At 35.2% G+C, this 17,283-nt stretch overlaps 1 protein-coding gene across 1 annotated transcript in view; it reads right to left on the bottom strand.

Moving 5' to 3' along the window:
- Window positions 1-810: 810 nt before the first annotated feature.
- The window catches only part of LOC136034191 (uncharacterized), a 103,530-nt gene continuing 87,057 nt past the window's right edge, over window positions 811-17,283 (bottom strand). Inside the window, exons 17-19 of the mRNA XM_065715367.1 lie at window positions 12,045-12,240; window positions 7,185-7,323; window positions 811-1,065 (exon numbers count right to left, since the gene is read on the bottom strand). Of these exons, the coding sequence (XP_065571439.1) occupies window positions 873-1,065; window positions 7,185-7,323; window positions 12,045-12,240 (528 nt within the window). The 3' untranslated portion in view covers window positions 811-872. The remainder of the gene's footprint in view (window positions 1,066-7,184; window positions 7,324-12,044; window positions 12,241-17,283) is intronic.

Consider the following 17,283-nt stretch of genomic DNA (forward strand, 5'->3'; position numbering starts at 1 on the left):
GAGTGAGAAGATAAAGTTTTTTTTTTACTAGAACTCTTTTTGTCCCTTGATCATGACTCCTTTCATTCAGATATTTAACCTGACACCTCCATGGCCTTAGGTTTCCGTACCATGATGTTTCATTGTGTGCTGCTTATGATAATATGAAATGATTATTAACATGTTCCAGATTGGTTTTTCCTACTTTGGTAAATTGGAGCTTTGATTTTTTTTTTTTCTTCTATTATTTTGTCCATATCTCGGCAGAATCTAAATATATCTCACACCAGTTGCGCCAAATCACAAAAATTTAGAGGAGAGGGGAGTAAAATGTAGTTTTCAAAATCTAGGGGAGGGGGCAAATTCTTCATTTTCAATGTTTTGAATGAAAATACTAAAAAAAAGTGTTTTTCAATAAAAATCCTAGAAAAGGTTTTTTTTCCCAAAACTTAAGGATGGAGCAAAGGGTAAAAGGCATATCCCCTATGAAAACTCTTTCCCCAAATCTGCACAACTAGCTTGCACAACTGGGGATTTTGTTCTTGACATATGATATTTTGTGTGAGAAGTATTTGGGAAGTCTAGAATATATTTTATTGATTTTTTTCTTAGAGATCGACTCAAGTTTTTAATCTTCTTCGTCTTCAATAACAGCCTATTGGATGATAACGTTCAGTGTAATGAAGTAAATGGGAATTTAATCATGTTGCATATTTTGTAAAATTAAGTTTGGTCTGAGCTTGGCGACTCGTGTAAGCGTAGACAATTATATAAAGTATCAGTTTTTGACTATGGTCAAAAAGTATATAAAAGTATGGTCGAAGTATATAGTCCTTTTTTTATTTCTATAATTGACAACTGTTTGTTGTACGTTTGCGACACAAAAAACTAATTTATTGAAGAAGATTGAGAAGTTCTTCTTGTTCTTCAAGATCCTTTCTTGATTCTATGATATTCTTTAGCGTTTGGAGCCATTTGTCAGACAAGGTGATTGCAAAGTCTCTGAGCTGTCTAAAATCAACTTGTATAAAAGAGACAGTAATAAATTCTTGATGTTCCAAAGCAGCTTTGCGGATTGATACGAATCTGAAAGAAATATCCTATATAATAATTCGCCATGTCTGTAAACTCAACCTGTCACAATCGCATCGCGTGAACCACCAGAGATCTGAAGCTGTTGTTGGGATAGAAGTTATCCATAAATAGTCTATACGATTTAAAAGCGTAAATTTAAAAAACAAATTAGGAGACGTAGCCGTAGAAACTCTTCAGAATGGTGTGCCATGCTTTAAATATTGAGCGTTGCTGCTTCAAGGACCCTCAAGGAACTTAATCTAAATTAAATTTGGATTTTAAATATCCAACTATTACATTGTAAAACTGCGGATATCTGTTGTGGAGTTATAGGTAAAGACAAATAATTGTTCCATTCTTCTACAGCTCAGGGACGATAGAACTGATTTAAAAGGAATAATTTGAAAAATACCATAAAACCCAAGGCGCAAAAGTTACTCCTGAAAAATAACTTAATTTAGCAACGGCCGAAGAAGGGAGCCAAGGGTATCTCATGCTATGATAACAACTCAACAAGCGCGCTGGGGGCAAAGACCCGAGCGAGTGATCATTTTGAGAAACATTTTTCACGAAAGATGTTTTTCAAAGAAAAGTAAAGAGCTACATTAAACCAAAGATGAGTGTAAATAAAGTCAAATGCTTTTTATCTTTTTGTATTATCACCAACTATTACCTTTCAATACTAATCAAACCCGCACTTTTGATTCTTAAAATGCCACTAGAACTCTCAGTATCCAATCGTGAGCCTCTTCGAAGATTCCGTAACCTCTGCTTCTATTTGGAGCCTCCGGAAAAATAAACAACAACGAAAGATAGTATATTTAAGACGTATGGCCTTTACAAATGCATTTCCTCTTATAAATCAAGCAATTAAACGTAAAAAGGGAAACTTTAGAACTTCAGACTATTCAAACCGGACTTATTAAGATATTCTGAAACTAATATCCTAAGGGTAGGAGGCATGAAAATAGGTGATGTAGAATTTATTTACTCAGGCAGGAAGATTAGGTTCATAGACAGGGAGTAGGGCACATGATGAATAAGGAAGTTGCTAAGTCTTGTTTAGGCTGGGAAGGTATTAATAATAGATTAATTATAGCTCATTCATGACTAAAAAGTTCAGGGTATAAGTTGTAGTAGTATATGCCCCTGCTGAACAGACTGACGGAGATGCTAGAGACTCAGATGAATTTTACTTACAGTTACAGGAGCAAATAGACAGGGTACCATGTAGAAATATGGTGTTTTTATTGGGAGATTTCAACACCCAAGTAGGCAGAAATAAGGATAGGTGGTATCCTAGCCTAGGTAAATTTGGTAGAGGAAAAGAAAACAGTAATGTCTACGGAGTGCTGCAATTTTGTAGGTATAACAATCTAGTAATAACCAAAACGGTGTTTGGTCATAAAATGGCCAATAAGTTAACATGGTATTCACGTGCTGGTAAGAGAGCAAACGTTATTGATTATGTCATTGTAAACCGAAAACTGGCAGGATCAATACAAGATATTAGGGTAGATAGGATTACTGTTATTGATGTTAAAAGTAAAGATCACCGTCTAGTAGTGTCTAGGGTTAACTTAGAGCTGAAATTCTGGAAGGGTGACTACCTCCCGGGAAAGCCTGATGTTGGTAGACTCCAGGATGAGAATTTGAGAGAAACTTTCCATGAACAGTTGAATACTAAACTGGAGTATTTTAAATTTTACTCTGTGAAAGATGGATGGAATAGTCTTCGGAAAACAATGTCTTTGGTAATAGTCTGTGAAAAAGTTACGGATGATGTCTTAAGGAAGAAAGATAGGGTCGCAGCTAGCAATATTAGTGAAAAATCTTTATGTTTAATAGACAGAAGAAGTGGTTTGCACAAGAATTATCTAAGTGATAGATCATATGATAACAAACGGAATGTAAAGAAAGTGGAAAAAATATTGAAACATGAACAAAGGAGGAGCGTAGCAGAGGCTGTGAATAAAACTGCTGAAGATCTGGAAGATACAGCTTGATGGCATAATGGTAAAATATTGCACTGGCATGCTAATAAATTGAGGGAGAGTAGTCAATCCGGACTTGTCCCCGTTAAAAATAAGAACGGTGCCATAATCAGTGAAAAAGAAAGAGCTAAAGAGAGATGGGCAGAACATTTTGAAAACGTTCTAATCCGAGATAGAGTTGCAGAAAAAGACATAGAGGAAAATAAAAAAGTTTGTGATATCTTAGATGTGAATGAAGATTTGTTTTGCGAGGAAGAATTAGCCACAGTAGTAAAAGAATTAAAAAATAATAAGCCTCCAGGTACTGATAGTGTGGTAAATGAGTTTCTTGAACCTGGTGGCTCTGAGGTTAGAAATAAGCTACTGAAGATTATGAATACGGTTTTTGAAAAGGGAAGTACTTAGCGATTTTAGGAAATCTTTAATTAAACCACTATAACTTTAATTAAAACTTATCTTAGATAAGAACTAATGTGGAAATTGTCGAGGCATTAGTCTGGTCTCTGTTGGTAGCAAATTACTAAGTAATATGATACTTTTTAGACTGAGAGATGGAGTAGACAATGTTATAAGAGAAGAACGGTGCGGTTTTCGAGGAGATAGAGGATATGTCGACTTTTCACTCTTAGGTTAATAATTGACTAGTGTCTTAGTTATCAAACACCTTTAGTTCTCATTTTTTAAAGATTATGAGCAAGCGTTTGATTATGGTGATAGAAGGGCTTTAGCGAAAGTTTTATTCTAGTATGGTATACAAGACAAATACATTAAAATGTTAAGTGCTATGTACGAGAATAACAATGCTGCGGTTATAGTAGGAGACGAGGTTAGCAGCTGGTTTCGTATTAAATCGGGAGTTAAGCAAGATTGTGTTCTATCCCCCTTTTACATGGATCATTTTGATGCACTTTGTCTTAAAGAGCACAGGAAAGCGAATGTGAGACCACGGAATCAACTGGGGAGGATAAACTTTCCTGGACTTAGATGATACTGATGATTTAAGCATCTTAGATTAAAGTGTGAGCAACATGAATGAACTTTTATAGGTTTTGCTAGTTCCAGGTGCTAGAATAGGTTTAAAAATTAATGTCAAGAAGACTAAGTCACCAAGGCTAGGAATAAGTGAGGATATTAAGGTGACGTTGGGTTACGAAAAGACTGATCAAGTGGACAGCTTCACTTACCTTGGTAGTATTATTAGTAAAGACGGTGGGAGCAGTGAAGATGCTAAAAGCAGAATAACCAAGACTCATGCTGTTTTTTCACAGTTAAAAAAGGTTTGGAAGAATAGTAAGACAAGTCTGAAAACCAAGATTAGAATACTGGAAGCTACAGTGATGACAATGGTCAAAAATGGCTCTGAAGCATACTGGCTCTGAAGGGTACTCCGAAAGCTGGATGAAGATTTGCTAGAAGTTTTCCAGAGAAATTGCCTACAGATTGTTCTGAGAACCCGACTGACTGACCGTATTTCAAACAGTAGGCTTTACGGAAAAGAACGGTTAAATCCAGCGTTCTAGGACTGTAATAAGAGATAGGTTGAGATGGTTAGGGTACGTTCTGCGAATGATGGGTGACAGCTTGCCGTAGATTGTCCTTTTCAGTCAATCGTCTAGGGCTAGACGGAAAGTAGGGAGTCCGGGGTTGGGGGAAGGGGGAGGATGTCATAAAGAAAGATTTAAAGGAAATGGGAACTTTCTGTGAGGGTGTAAAGAGGGACGCTTTGAATAGATTGGGATGGAATTGGAGCTTACGTCGCTGTGTTGCCTTCAGGTGGCTTAGTGCTGTGGTGAGTTGTTGTTGTTAGTTGTAGTAGTAGTTACTAGAAAACACAGAACTATAACATAAAGAATTATTACGTCTTTACTATCCTTCACACAGATCTATTGTTAATTTTTTCGTTAATGAACTAGAAATTTGCAAGCACAGGATTATTTGCAAGCACAGGGGAAAAGGATTATTAAAAAACATACTTTATAGATTGCCCCATTTAAATTGTCAACAAGTGCAAAATTCTATTTTGGCCGGTTAATTCGGGAAAAATAGAAGAAATGAAGTATTTTTAACTTACGAACGGTTGATCAGATCTTAATGAAATTTGGTGCTTGGAAGGATATCGTGTCTCAGAGCTTTTATTTTAAATCCCGACCAGATCTGGTGACATTGAGGGGGGGAAACATAAAATCTTGAAAAACACTTACACTGGAGGGATCGGGATGAAACTTGGTGGGAAAAATAAGCACAAGCCCTAGATACATGATTGACATAACCGGAACGGATCCGCTCTCTTTGGGGTAGTTGGGGGGGGGGAGAGGGTTAATTCTGAAAAATTAAAAAAATGAGGTAGTTTTAGCTTACGAACGGGTGATTGGATCTCAATGAAATTTGATATTTAGAAGAATATCGTGTCTCAAAGCTCTTATTTTAAATTCCGACCGGATCTGGTGACATTATGGGGAGTTTAGGGGGGGGAACCTAAAATCATGGAAAAAGCTTAGAGTGAAGGGATCGGGGTTAAACTTGGTGGGAAAAGATAGTCAGAAGTCTTAGATACGCGATTGACATAATTGGAACGAATTCGCTCTATTTGTGAAAATGGGGGGGGGGGGTTAATTCTGAAAAATTAGAAAAATGACGTATTTTTAACTTACGAAAGAGTGATCAGATCTTCGTGAAACTTCATATTTAGAAGGACCTCGTAACTCAGATATCTAATTTTAAATCTCAACCGGATCCAGCGTCGTTGGGGGGCAGTTGGGAGAGGGGACTGGAAATCTTAGAAAATACTTAAAGCGGAGAGATCAGAATGAAACTGGATGGGAAGAATAAAAACAAGTCTAAGATGTGTGACTGACATAACTGGAGCGGATTCGCTTTATTTGGTGGAGTTGGGGGGAGGGGGGGTTATTCGGAAAAATGGGGTATTTGTAACTTACGAACGGGTGATCAGACCTTAATGAAATTTGATACTTAGAAGGATCTTGTAGTTTAAAGCTCTTATTTCAAATTCCGATCAGATCCTGTGACATTGGGGGGAGTTGGAGGGGGAAACCAAAATTCTTGGAAAACGTGAAAGTTGGGGTATTTTTTATCTTATGAACAGGTGATCGGATCTTAATGAAACTTGATATATAGAAGGATCTTATGTCTCAGATGCTCCATTTTCGACTCGAATTGGATCCGGGGACATAGGGGGTCGGAGGAGGGAAACAGAAATCTTGGAAAACGCTTAGAGTAGAGAGATCGGGATGAAACTTGATGGGAAGAATAAGCACAAGTTCTAGATACGTGATTGACATAATTGGAACGGATCCGTTCTCTTTGGAGGAGCTGGGGGGTGTTAATTTGGAAATTAGAAAAATTGAGGTATTTTTAACTTAAGAACGGGTGACCGGATCTTAATGAAATTTGATATTTAGAAGGAATCCATGTCTCTGAGCTGTTATTTCAAATCCCGACCAGATCTGTTGACATTGGGGGAAGTTGGGGGGGGGATCGGAAATCTTGGAAAACGCTTAGAGTGTGGGAATCGGGATGAAGCTTGGTGGATAGCAAATGTCGTAGATACGTAATTGACGTAACCGTACTGGATTTGCTCTCTTTGGGGGAGCTGGGGGGGGAGTTCAATGCTTTGGCGAGTTTGGTACTTCTAGACGTTCTAGGACGATGAAAATGGGTAGGCATGTCAGGGAGCTGCACAAATTGATTTGATAAAGTCGTTTTCCCAGATTCGACCATCTGGGGGGCTAAAGGGAGAAGAAAAATTAGAAAAAATGAGATATTTATAACTTACGAGTGGGTGATCGGATCTTAATGAATTTTAATATTTAGAAGGACATCGTGACTCAGAGCTCTTATTTTAAATTCCAACCGGGATTAAGTCTCTTGATTTTCCTTTTAAATCAATCTATTGATTCTTGGAATTTTGTAAGAGCTCATACCATATGAGCTCTTGGCTCTTAGCTCTTCTGGCCCCGTCACAAGTGCCATATGAGCTCTTAGCTCTTGTTAAGCATTAAAATGCCCTTTGGAAATATTGTACAGAAAAAATTGTCAATGTTTCAGTCCAATTGGTACTAATTTGCAAAAAGATGTGCAGTTCTTAGAGAAAGGAGATGACAAATAAAAGAAGCTAACTGTTTGATATCTTGAAGAAACTGGTCTTCCGGTGGTGCATATATGTCTGAGAACAGGTCCAGATTTGGTCCAACGAACTGTTTCCAAACCTTCCATCGATCTGTGTATTTCTTTGCTTTCTTGTAGCTATCTCGCAACACTGAAAAATAATTAGTAATGACAACATGCTATATTTGTCTTGACTCTGACCTTGGATTCTCTACCAAAGAGACAATCTAGCTGGCTATGTCACCCTCCTATAACGAATGAAAGAGGGCCTGGACCAAGCCCATTCAGTAGCTTTTGGGTTCGTGCTTTTAAAGTAAAAAAAAGCTTTTGTTACGGTTAATAAAACGGATGAATACTCTACAATCCTTGGAGAAAGCCTTATTTTGTTCTCTGTTTGTTTATCCGAAATACTACTTATTTTAATCTTATGTTCTAATGCTGGCTGAATATTTGTCTACAGCAGAATTGTCGTTTTGTACTCTAAAGTTTGTCTGTGAAATTGAATGTTCTCATTTCTCTTACATTAATTCACTTTTGTGAATAAATGTAAGAGAACTTTAACAGTGGACCTAATGTAGGGAACTTTAATATGTTGCTACCTTAACAGTAAATTCAGTAAGAACTACAAAAGCAGTACTTTGATTAACCAGAAAATAAAAAAATTCTGATGTATTTGTGGGATAATGAGGAAGTCAAGCCTGATGGAGAGTTAATTATTGAAATTTATACTTATGTCAGTTGTATTTATGTTATTAATATTTAATTATGTCAATTATATTTACTATTGTGAAGACGAACATTGAAATATAGATTTGTTTTGACAGTTAAATATAAAAAAACAAGTTTTTTCAACTGAAAGTAAGGAGCAACATTGAAACTCAAAACGAACAAATATGATTCCATATATAAGGAAAGTTGCCCACTCCTACCTCGCTCTTCGCGCTAAAGTATTCTGGAAATTTAAAAAAAGCCTTTTATCAAACAGTTAGTGGTAAAGATATAGTTTTTGGACCTTGCAACTGTGCGAATGGCGACCTAAAAATTTTGATCAAACAACTTTGGGGAAAAAAGGGACGCGAGAGAGGGGATAGCTGACCTCAAGTATTTTTGTTTACTTAAAAAGACAGTAGAACTTTCAATTTCTGATATGAGCCCTCTCTCGATCTTCCAGGATCCCTGGTTTGACACACATCTATGATTTCTCTTCTTGAAAAAAAAAAAATCAAAATTACGCATTGTGTTATATAGGAGCTTGAAACATCTATAATTAGGCTCTCGGATATGCTGAATCTGATGGTTTAATTTCAATTGAGATCACCCAACGTTTTTGAGGTGTCTCCCCTCCTATTTCAAAAATTGGGTAAATTTTCTCAGGCTCATAACGTTTGATTGGTATCATAAAATATAACTTTATATATTTCGAATCAGCACAAAAATTTGATTCTTTTGATGTATCTATTGTTGTAAAAACGTTGTTGCCAGCTTAACAATACTTATAAAAATATTGTTATGTTTTATTGTTGTTTTTTAGAATTTTTGTTATTGCTGAGCCGTCTCCCAAGAACTGTTTGAGAAATATAGTCAAAGAATTTTTAAAGTCCGCTCCCTAAATCTGTGCTTAATCAATAAATATTATTTCTAATTAATTAAAAAAAAACTTTCTGAAAAAGAAGTTTTACAAAGAAAATTTAAGGTTACATCAAACTTCAGATTGGAAGAAATAAAAAACGACAATACTTCACAGTCAAAACGACCAGAAATTACTATTAAAGGATAAATGAAACCCGAAACGAACAGAAATTATATAAACAGTCATAGTAAAAAGACAAAACAAAAAAAAACATGCAACAGGTACTAATATAAATGAATAAATAAATCTTAAAACAAGCAAGGCATCAAAATTGGGTACATTTTCTCAGGCCCGTAACTTTCGATGGGTATCATAAAACTTAATTGAATCAGCATAAAAATTCGATTCTTTTGATATATCTATTGCAATAAAAACATTGTTATTAACATAACAATATTTGTAAACATATTGTTATAATTTTTGTTGTTTTTAGTGTCTTTGTTACTATTGAGCCGTGTCTCAAGAACTGTTTGAAAGCATAGTCAAAGAATTTCTTAAGTCCTCTCTCTAAATCTGTGCTTCACTCAACAAATATTACTACTAATTAATTAAAAAAACTTTCTGAAAAAGAAGTCTTACAAAGAAAAGTAAAGGTCATATCAAACTTCAGATCGGAAGAAATAAAAACCGACAATAATTTAAGCTCAAAACGACCAGAAATTACTATTGAGCAAATAAAACCCAAAACGAACAGAAATTAAATAAATAGTCATAGTAAAAAAAAAAACATACAGCAGGTACTAATATAAGTGAATAAGTAAATATTAAAATAAGTAAAGCTTCAGTTTAATGTGCAAATCAAGCTTAAAAAAAATAAATATCTTTTGCTATTGAAATGTAAATGAAGCCCAAAACGAACCTAAATTAAAAAAACAACCATAGAAAACAAGCATACAAAAGGTCCCAATTTAAAAGAATAAATTAATCTTGAAACGAGTAAAGCTTAAATTGAATATGCAAATCAAGCTTAAAATGCCAATCACTACAAACAAGAGTTTAGGTACTGCCTCATTCTCTAACCCAGCTCCTTCTCAACCAACTGCATCATTCATGCTTTACTGAAACTGAATTACATTACAAATATTTTCGTTTGTACTTATTACAACATTTAAAATAAATATAAATTACATTAAAATATAATTTTGAACTGATGAATTTTCAGCAATTAATATCATTATACATCAAATGTTTAGTTTAATTTTATTAGTTCTTTCCAAGACTATTCAAGACAAATATAGTTTCACTACAAACAAGAGTTTGGATGCTCCCCCCTTCCATAACTGTAAAAGTCTAAAGCCTACTGCGTCACTGGCGCTTCCCTGAAAACGAATTACATTACGAATATTGTAGGTTCTTATTTCTTCTGATACTAATTTCAATATGACATTTACAATTCTTTAGAAAAATTGTTTTTTGAAAATTTTTAAAAATTAATTTCTGTTTGTTTTTTATGTCCAAAGTTTCAAGTTTTTAAAAATTCCCTATTCAAAGATAGTTTTTTTTCTATATATTCAGATATTTACATATTTAAAAATACATGATGGTAATCCAACGAGTAATTTAATTTTGGATTAAAATATAGTTGATTTTTTTTACAAGGGGGGGGGTCACGCCCTGCACGGCCAGGGGTCAGCTCCCATAATTTTGAAATAAAATATTGTTAATCAGTTTTTTTTTTGGGGGGGGGAGGGCGGAGCATAACCTACAACCCTAAAACCCCAGAGCATAACCCACTACACTTCCTCCGGGCCCCGAGGGTGGTTTATTGACCCCGGAGTTTTTTTTTATCTGATCAGTGGAATATTTTGAATAAAGTAACTTTCTCAAAATTTTGATCAGATGCATTTGGAGAAAAGAGACCATGGAGTGTCTTGATGCCATCTGATCACTTTTCACTCTGAAAAAGGGAACTAGAATGTTAAATTTACAGTCAAATGAACCCCTCTGAAGTCAATACGACAATCCCTTCCATAAAAACCTTATATGCTCCTGGGGCATAACTTGTAACCCTTGTCCCTGAGCCTAGGGGGTTTTATTGACCCCGAGTTTTATTATTTCATTTTTGAACTATTTTTAACAAAATCGCTATCTGAAAATTTTGAAGAAAAGTGAGCATTTGGGGGAAAAGGGTGGCTCGGGGGGACTAGTTGCCCTCTGATAACTTTTGATTCTTAAAAAAGTGAGCTAGAACGTTCAATTTCCAGTCAAGTTAGCCCCCTCTGAAGTTTATACGAGCACCCCTTCCAAAAAACCATATATGTCTCCGGGGCATAACATACAACGTCTGCCCCCGGGATCTGGGGGTTATATCGACCCAGAGTTTTGGTTATCTGATCTTTGAGCTGTTTTTAACAAAACAGACATCTCAAAGTTTTTATCAGATATATTTGGGAAAAAAAGGGCGGAGAGGCTAGTTGCCCTCTGATCACTTTTGACTCTGAGAAAGAGCACTGGAACTTTTGATTTCCCATCGAATGAGTCGCCTCCGAAGTTTATACCACCATCCCTTCCGTATAAAATGCCTCAGGAAAAAATAAAACATTGAAGCCTTATGGCCTTTACTATAGGCAGTGCTATAGCGTTGCCTGTGATTTAAAAGTTTTGCACAATATTAATTTTTAACATCTTTGTTTCTAAGTTATATGTTTTCTAATAATATTTGAAAATAATGATTTGACATTTATTGAACCTGGAGAAAAAATAGCATTATTAGGGCGCTCATGTTTCAGTCCTTAAACTGGGTGGTTATACAAGTGTTAGCGACAATTCTTGAATTGAAACGGAGCTACAGAAAATATTAATTCCTGGCATGCTTAGCCCCCTCCCCCTCCAACAACAAAAATCAGGATGAAAATTTTACAGAAAATAAACGCTGAAAATGCAAATCATATTTTTGTAAAGACCAAGATAAACATATTCAAGTTTTTCTATGGTTTGCTACAAAAAGTTTTTAATCCTCCCTGATTACAGAAGCAACTTCTTTTGTATTTTTTTAACGAAACAAATGCACACAAATATCAGAAATTCAATAGCAACACCAAAAAGACATCGGGGAAAGATAATTGATAAAAAATCATTAAAAGTTATAAATAGAACTGAATAGTATGGATAGAAGCAAGGGTTGCCAAAAAGAGCAAGAAAGAAATAAAGAATGTCCATCGCTAGCTTTTTTGTTTGTTCTGTTTTCTTTGCATTCTTTTGTATTCTATTTTGTATTCTTAAAGTTGGTTCAATTAACTTACAATGCCTCATTGACTTGTATCTGTCCAAAATATATATACTCTGATTAATATTGTTCAGCCAAACTTCTGGGTTGTTCCCAGCAGTTGGACGGAGTGCAGCAATTGCTTCCAGGCCTGGCTTAATAGCATTTTCTATAGAATTCTTCAGAACATCAAAGATTTCTTCAGCTTCAAGTAAATCTGGGGCGATTTCTACCTATAAAAAGAAATAATGTCATGCATATCACTCCACAATGCTGAACCCGTTGATTTTTCAACGGAAAGTCATGGCCAATTGTAGAAAAAAGCCAAGACAGATTGTCCAGGTTAATTTTACCCCTTTGATGGCCGTTGTTACTGTCTCCCATTTATGCTCCATGGACCCATTTCAACGGAAAGTCATGGCCAATTGTAGAAAAGAGATTTGGGCCAGAAACAAAAAATTCAACTGTCTGTAATTGACTACAAAAAGTGCAGTGAACATGGGCTAGATGGGAACCCCATATGAGAATGAGTATATTGTCAATTCTCAATTTTGTTGTAGGGGGGTGGAGGCGAAGGATGGGAGGTAAAGAGGAGCTCAAAGATTTACATTCAGCTATCAGTATATAATCACTCTGCCCTATTACCAGGCTAATAGGCCTACACAGTGATTGTGAATTTCTTTTAAGATTTTAGTCATGAGACTTTGTTGGATTTCACAGCATAGTGTCATCAGAATAGCTTATTACAATATAGCGCTATCTATTGATTATGATCATTAAAATATGCTGAATGGACTACAACGAATAGGCGCGAATGACGTGAGCCTTGACTGTTTTGAGTCCTATCTGACGGACCGTAAGCAAGTTGTGTGGAATAGCTTAAAGTTTTCTCATTAATTTTGCATGAGATATGATGCATCCGAGGGACCAATCTTAGGTCATATACTTCTTTGGTAAGATTTTATCTATCCAATAAAGCTATGTATATCGCAGGCAAATATAATTCTGTTCACGGAGGGTGCTTAACTACTTGTGGCTGCCCCACCAATTGAATTTTTGTTTTCTATAATGGAGACAATGATATTTGAGTTCGTCAAGCAGTTCGTGGCAACGAAGTGAAAGTAAGGAGCGATGTGGCTCAATAGTAACCGAAACTCAAAGAAATGGAGCCTTGATAGCAATGGATATATCAAAAGAATCGAATTTTGATGTTTGTTCAAAATATTTAAAAATCATCAAGTTTAACGTTATCTATCAAAAGTTTTGAGCCTGAGAATATTTGCCTAATTTTTGAGAAAGGGGAAAAACGCCCCCAAGAAATCACGCAATCTTAGGGAAAATTATTCAGCATATCAGAGAACCCTACTGTAGAGGTTTCAAGTTCCTATACAAAAAATGTGGAATTTTTAATTTTTTGCCAGAAGTAAGATCACGGATGCGTGTTTATTTGTTTTTTTGTTGTTGTTTTTTGTTGTCTTTTTTTGCAGGGGTGATCGTATCGAACCAGTGATCCAAGAAGATTGGATAGGGCTTATTTTATTAAAAATTCTAGTGCCCTTTTTAAGTGACCAAAAATATCGGGAGGCAGCTAGCCTTCTTCAAACACCCTCTTTTTTCCTAAAGCGATCTGATCAAAATTTTGAGATAGCCAAATTGTTAAACATAGTCGAAAGGTTTAGCAAGTATGTCTTTGAAGATGAAGTTACCCCTGAAGCCCCTGGGGGAAGGGCTGCAAGCTATGAACTTCGCCCATTGCATACATATATCCTTGCTTTGGCTATCGGGAACTATGCATATATTTTTTTTCGGGGGGGGGGGGTGGGTCTTAAATTAAAGAATCTTTACATTGAGAAGTTTTTTATGGGAAGGGAATTTTTCATGGAAGGGAAGCTGAATTTTCCTGGATTATTTAAAAACAGATCAGAAATTAAATAAAAGATGTTTTTCAACTGAAAGTAAGGAGTAATTTTTTTTTCCAATTCTTTAAGAATGACCCCTGAATCATAAAGGTCGTTTAAGTAGAATACAAAGCTCTTTTGAAATTGCTAAAAATACTTTAGTGTAAAGAGTGATGCATTGAGGAGGGGACGAAACCCCTCATATACGTAATAATTTCTATGTTCTAATGTTGCTCCTTACTTTCAATTGAATTTTTTTCTATTTAATTTCTGAATATTTTTAAATTAATGCAGGTTTTGATTTTGGCTCACCTTACATGAATAATCTAAACGAAATTTACATATTAATTTTACTTTTTTCTGACTAATTGGTTTTCTCAAAGTTTTTATGGGACGATTTTGAGAAAAACGAGTGGGGAAGGGAGCCTAGTTGCCCTTCATTCTTTTTTATTACTTAAAAAGTCCACTAGAACTTTTTATTTTATTTTAAGAACGTTTTTTATTAGTAATAAATACACGTAACTTACAAACTAACTTACGCAACAGACTTCTATGTTCGTATACTTTTATTCAGTATATGAGGGGATTCGCTCCCTCGTCAATACATCGTTCTTTACACTAAAGTTCGAATTTTGTTCTAATTCTCTAAGAATGACCCCTGAATCACAAAGGCCGTTTTAATTAGAATAAATAGCTCTTTTGAAATTACTAAAGATGCTTTAGCGTAAAGAGCGAGGTATTGAGGAGGGGGACGAACCCCCTCATATACATAAGAATTTCTCTTCGTTTCAAATTTTAATGTTAGTTCTTACTTTCAGTTGAAAAAAAATGGTTGTTTTTTTTTAAACTTAATTTCTCATTTTTTTTATATAATGATGAAAAATCCAGCGCCCCCTTTATTGGTTGCAATTCTCTTCCCTCATGATAGATTCCTCCATGGAAAGATCCTCTCACATAACCCCTTACTTCCCAATAGCCAATACTATATGTAAACAATGGACAAAGTTCATAACTTGCAGCCCTTCCCCCGGGGACTGTGGGGGACTAAGTCGTCCTAAAAGACGTAGCTATTTGATTTTTTGACTATGTTAAACAAATGGTGTCTTGAAATTTTGATCCAGTGACTTTGGAAAAAAGAGCGTGGGAGGGAGCCTAGTCGCCCACCATTTTTTTTGGTTACTTTAAAAGGGCACTAGATCTTTTAATTTCCGTTAGAATGAGCCCTGTAACGACATTCTAGGACCACTGGATCGATACGATCACTGAAAAAAAAACAAAAAAACATATAAACAAATAAACACACATCTGTGATCTTTCTTCTGGCAAAAAATCCTAAATTCCACATTTTGGCAGATAGAAATTGAAACTTCTACGGTAGTGTTCTCTGATATGCTGAAGTTGATGGTGTGATTTTCATCAGTATTTTATGAATTTTAGGGGTAGTTCCTCTTTTTTCCGAAAATGAGACAAATTGTAACTTTTGATGGGTAGGGCTAAATTTGATGAAACTAATAGATTTAAAACCAGCGTAAAAATCTGATTCATTGGATGTATATATTGGTATCGTTTTTTAGAGTTTCGGTTACTCTTGAGCCGGCTCGCTCCTTACTACAGTTCGTTACCACAAACTTTTTGATAATAGGTCTTCAATCAAACAGTTCGCGATAACGAACTGTAAGTAAGAAACGAGCCGTCTCAATAGTAACCGAAACTCGAAAAATGTAATTTTGATATTAATAGACACATCAAAAGAATCCGATTTTTATGCTGATTTCAAATATATAAGTTTCATCAAATTGAGTCTTACTCATCAAAAGTTACGAGAAAATTTGTCTTATTTTCAATAAAAGGAAAATACATCCCCTAAAAGTCATAAAATTTTAATGAAAATCACACCATCAGATTCAGCGTATCAGAGAACCCTACTGTAGAGGTTTCAAGCTCCTATCTACAAAAAGGTTGAATTTTATATTCCGCATGATCACGATGCGTGTTTATTTGTTTTTTTTTTCTTCCTCACCATATCGACCTAGTGGTCCTAGAGTATCGCGGCCAGGCTCATTATAGCGGAACTTAAAAGTTCTAGTGCCCTTTTTAAGTGCCCTAAAAAATTAGAGGACAACTAGACCCCATCCCATGATCATTTTTTCCAAAGTCACCCGATCGAAATTTTGAGATAGCCATTTTGATGAGCATAGTAGAAAAACCTTTGAAGATGACTTAATCCCCCACAGTCCTCCGTGGAAGGGTTGTAAGTTATGAACTAAACATGACATTACATTTTGGCTGTTTTTTCTTGTATTTTTCTTTACATTCTAAACGTAACATGTTCTTTAATGTTATAATAATGCCAAATATCCTAATAGTAATGTTCTAAATGGACTAATTCTCTATTTTTCTAGTTATAATTGACACTAAGCTGGAATGGGATTTTCTTAGTTCTCAGAAACTTTTTTAGACCAAAAGAATTATTTGGTTTATATAATAGATTTCACAAGAACAGTACTGACTATTAAAAAAAAAATGGATCAAAGGGAGAATTTATTTGAATCATTTTGTGATTAAAAGAAAAACAGCTGCCTTTCTCACTATATTTTTCATTCTATATTTTTCACCAAAAGAAGATACAAGTTTATTTCTCAAGGTAAAAGGAAGAAGAGTTTAGGAAAGGGTTAAAATTGTCTTTGACGTATAAGAAAGCTCAAGGAAATTTACTTCATAATGTTCTTTACAGTTTGGTCTAATTTTAAAATTTGTAAGACCCAGTTTAATATAAAATACTAGTAAACAGAAATACGGCAATAGACTTTACAGTCTCTAATGGCGTGGCTTATTTTCGTTTCGTGACCCTTCAGCCAGAAAATGTCCAGAGGGGCTGGGGACCAGCTATCCTTTGCTTTCGCACACTCTTCATACCCATTTGAAACTGTATTGACTGCGACTGAGGCTACTGAATCACGCCATTAACCGCATTTCCAAACCAATTAACCAGTGACAGCAGGACTCGAGCCCCTTTCCTCACGAACAGAGGGTTTCAAGTCTAGCGCACTAACCACTCGGTTAGGTTAGCATATGATGCTATAGTTCTTTGACATCAGGATGAGCTTTAATCGTTTTAAACTCGTCCAAGCTATTCAAGTTCTAAGATATCACTAGTCTACATTCTATTTAATTTTAAGTAGAATCTATTTCATTGATTTTCCCTTCGTCAACTTTGCTTTAAAGATTAAAAAATTTAACGTCCCAGAGGCATATTTATTGTAAGAGGTATAATCAATAAGAATACTCACCCGCGCTTTCTCTTTCATTCATATACTTAGTTACTCAATTAAAACTTATATTATTATTATTTTACATCTTTTATCTTTTCTTCCCCTA

Source organism: Artemia franciscana, chromosome 12 (genome assembly GCF_032884065.1).
Source record: "Artemia franciscana chromosome 12, ASM3288406v1, whole genome shotgun sequence".
NCBI lineage: Eukaryota > Metazoa > Arthropoda > Branchiopoda > Anostraca > Artemiidae > Artemia > Artemia franciscana.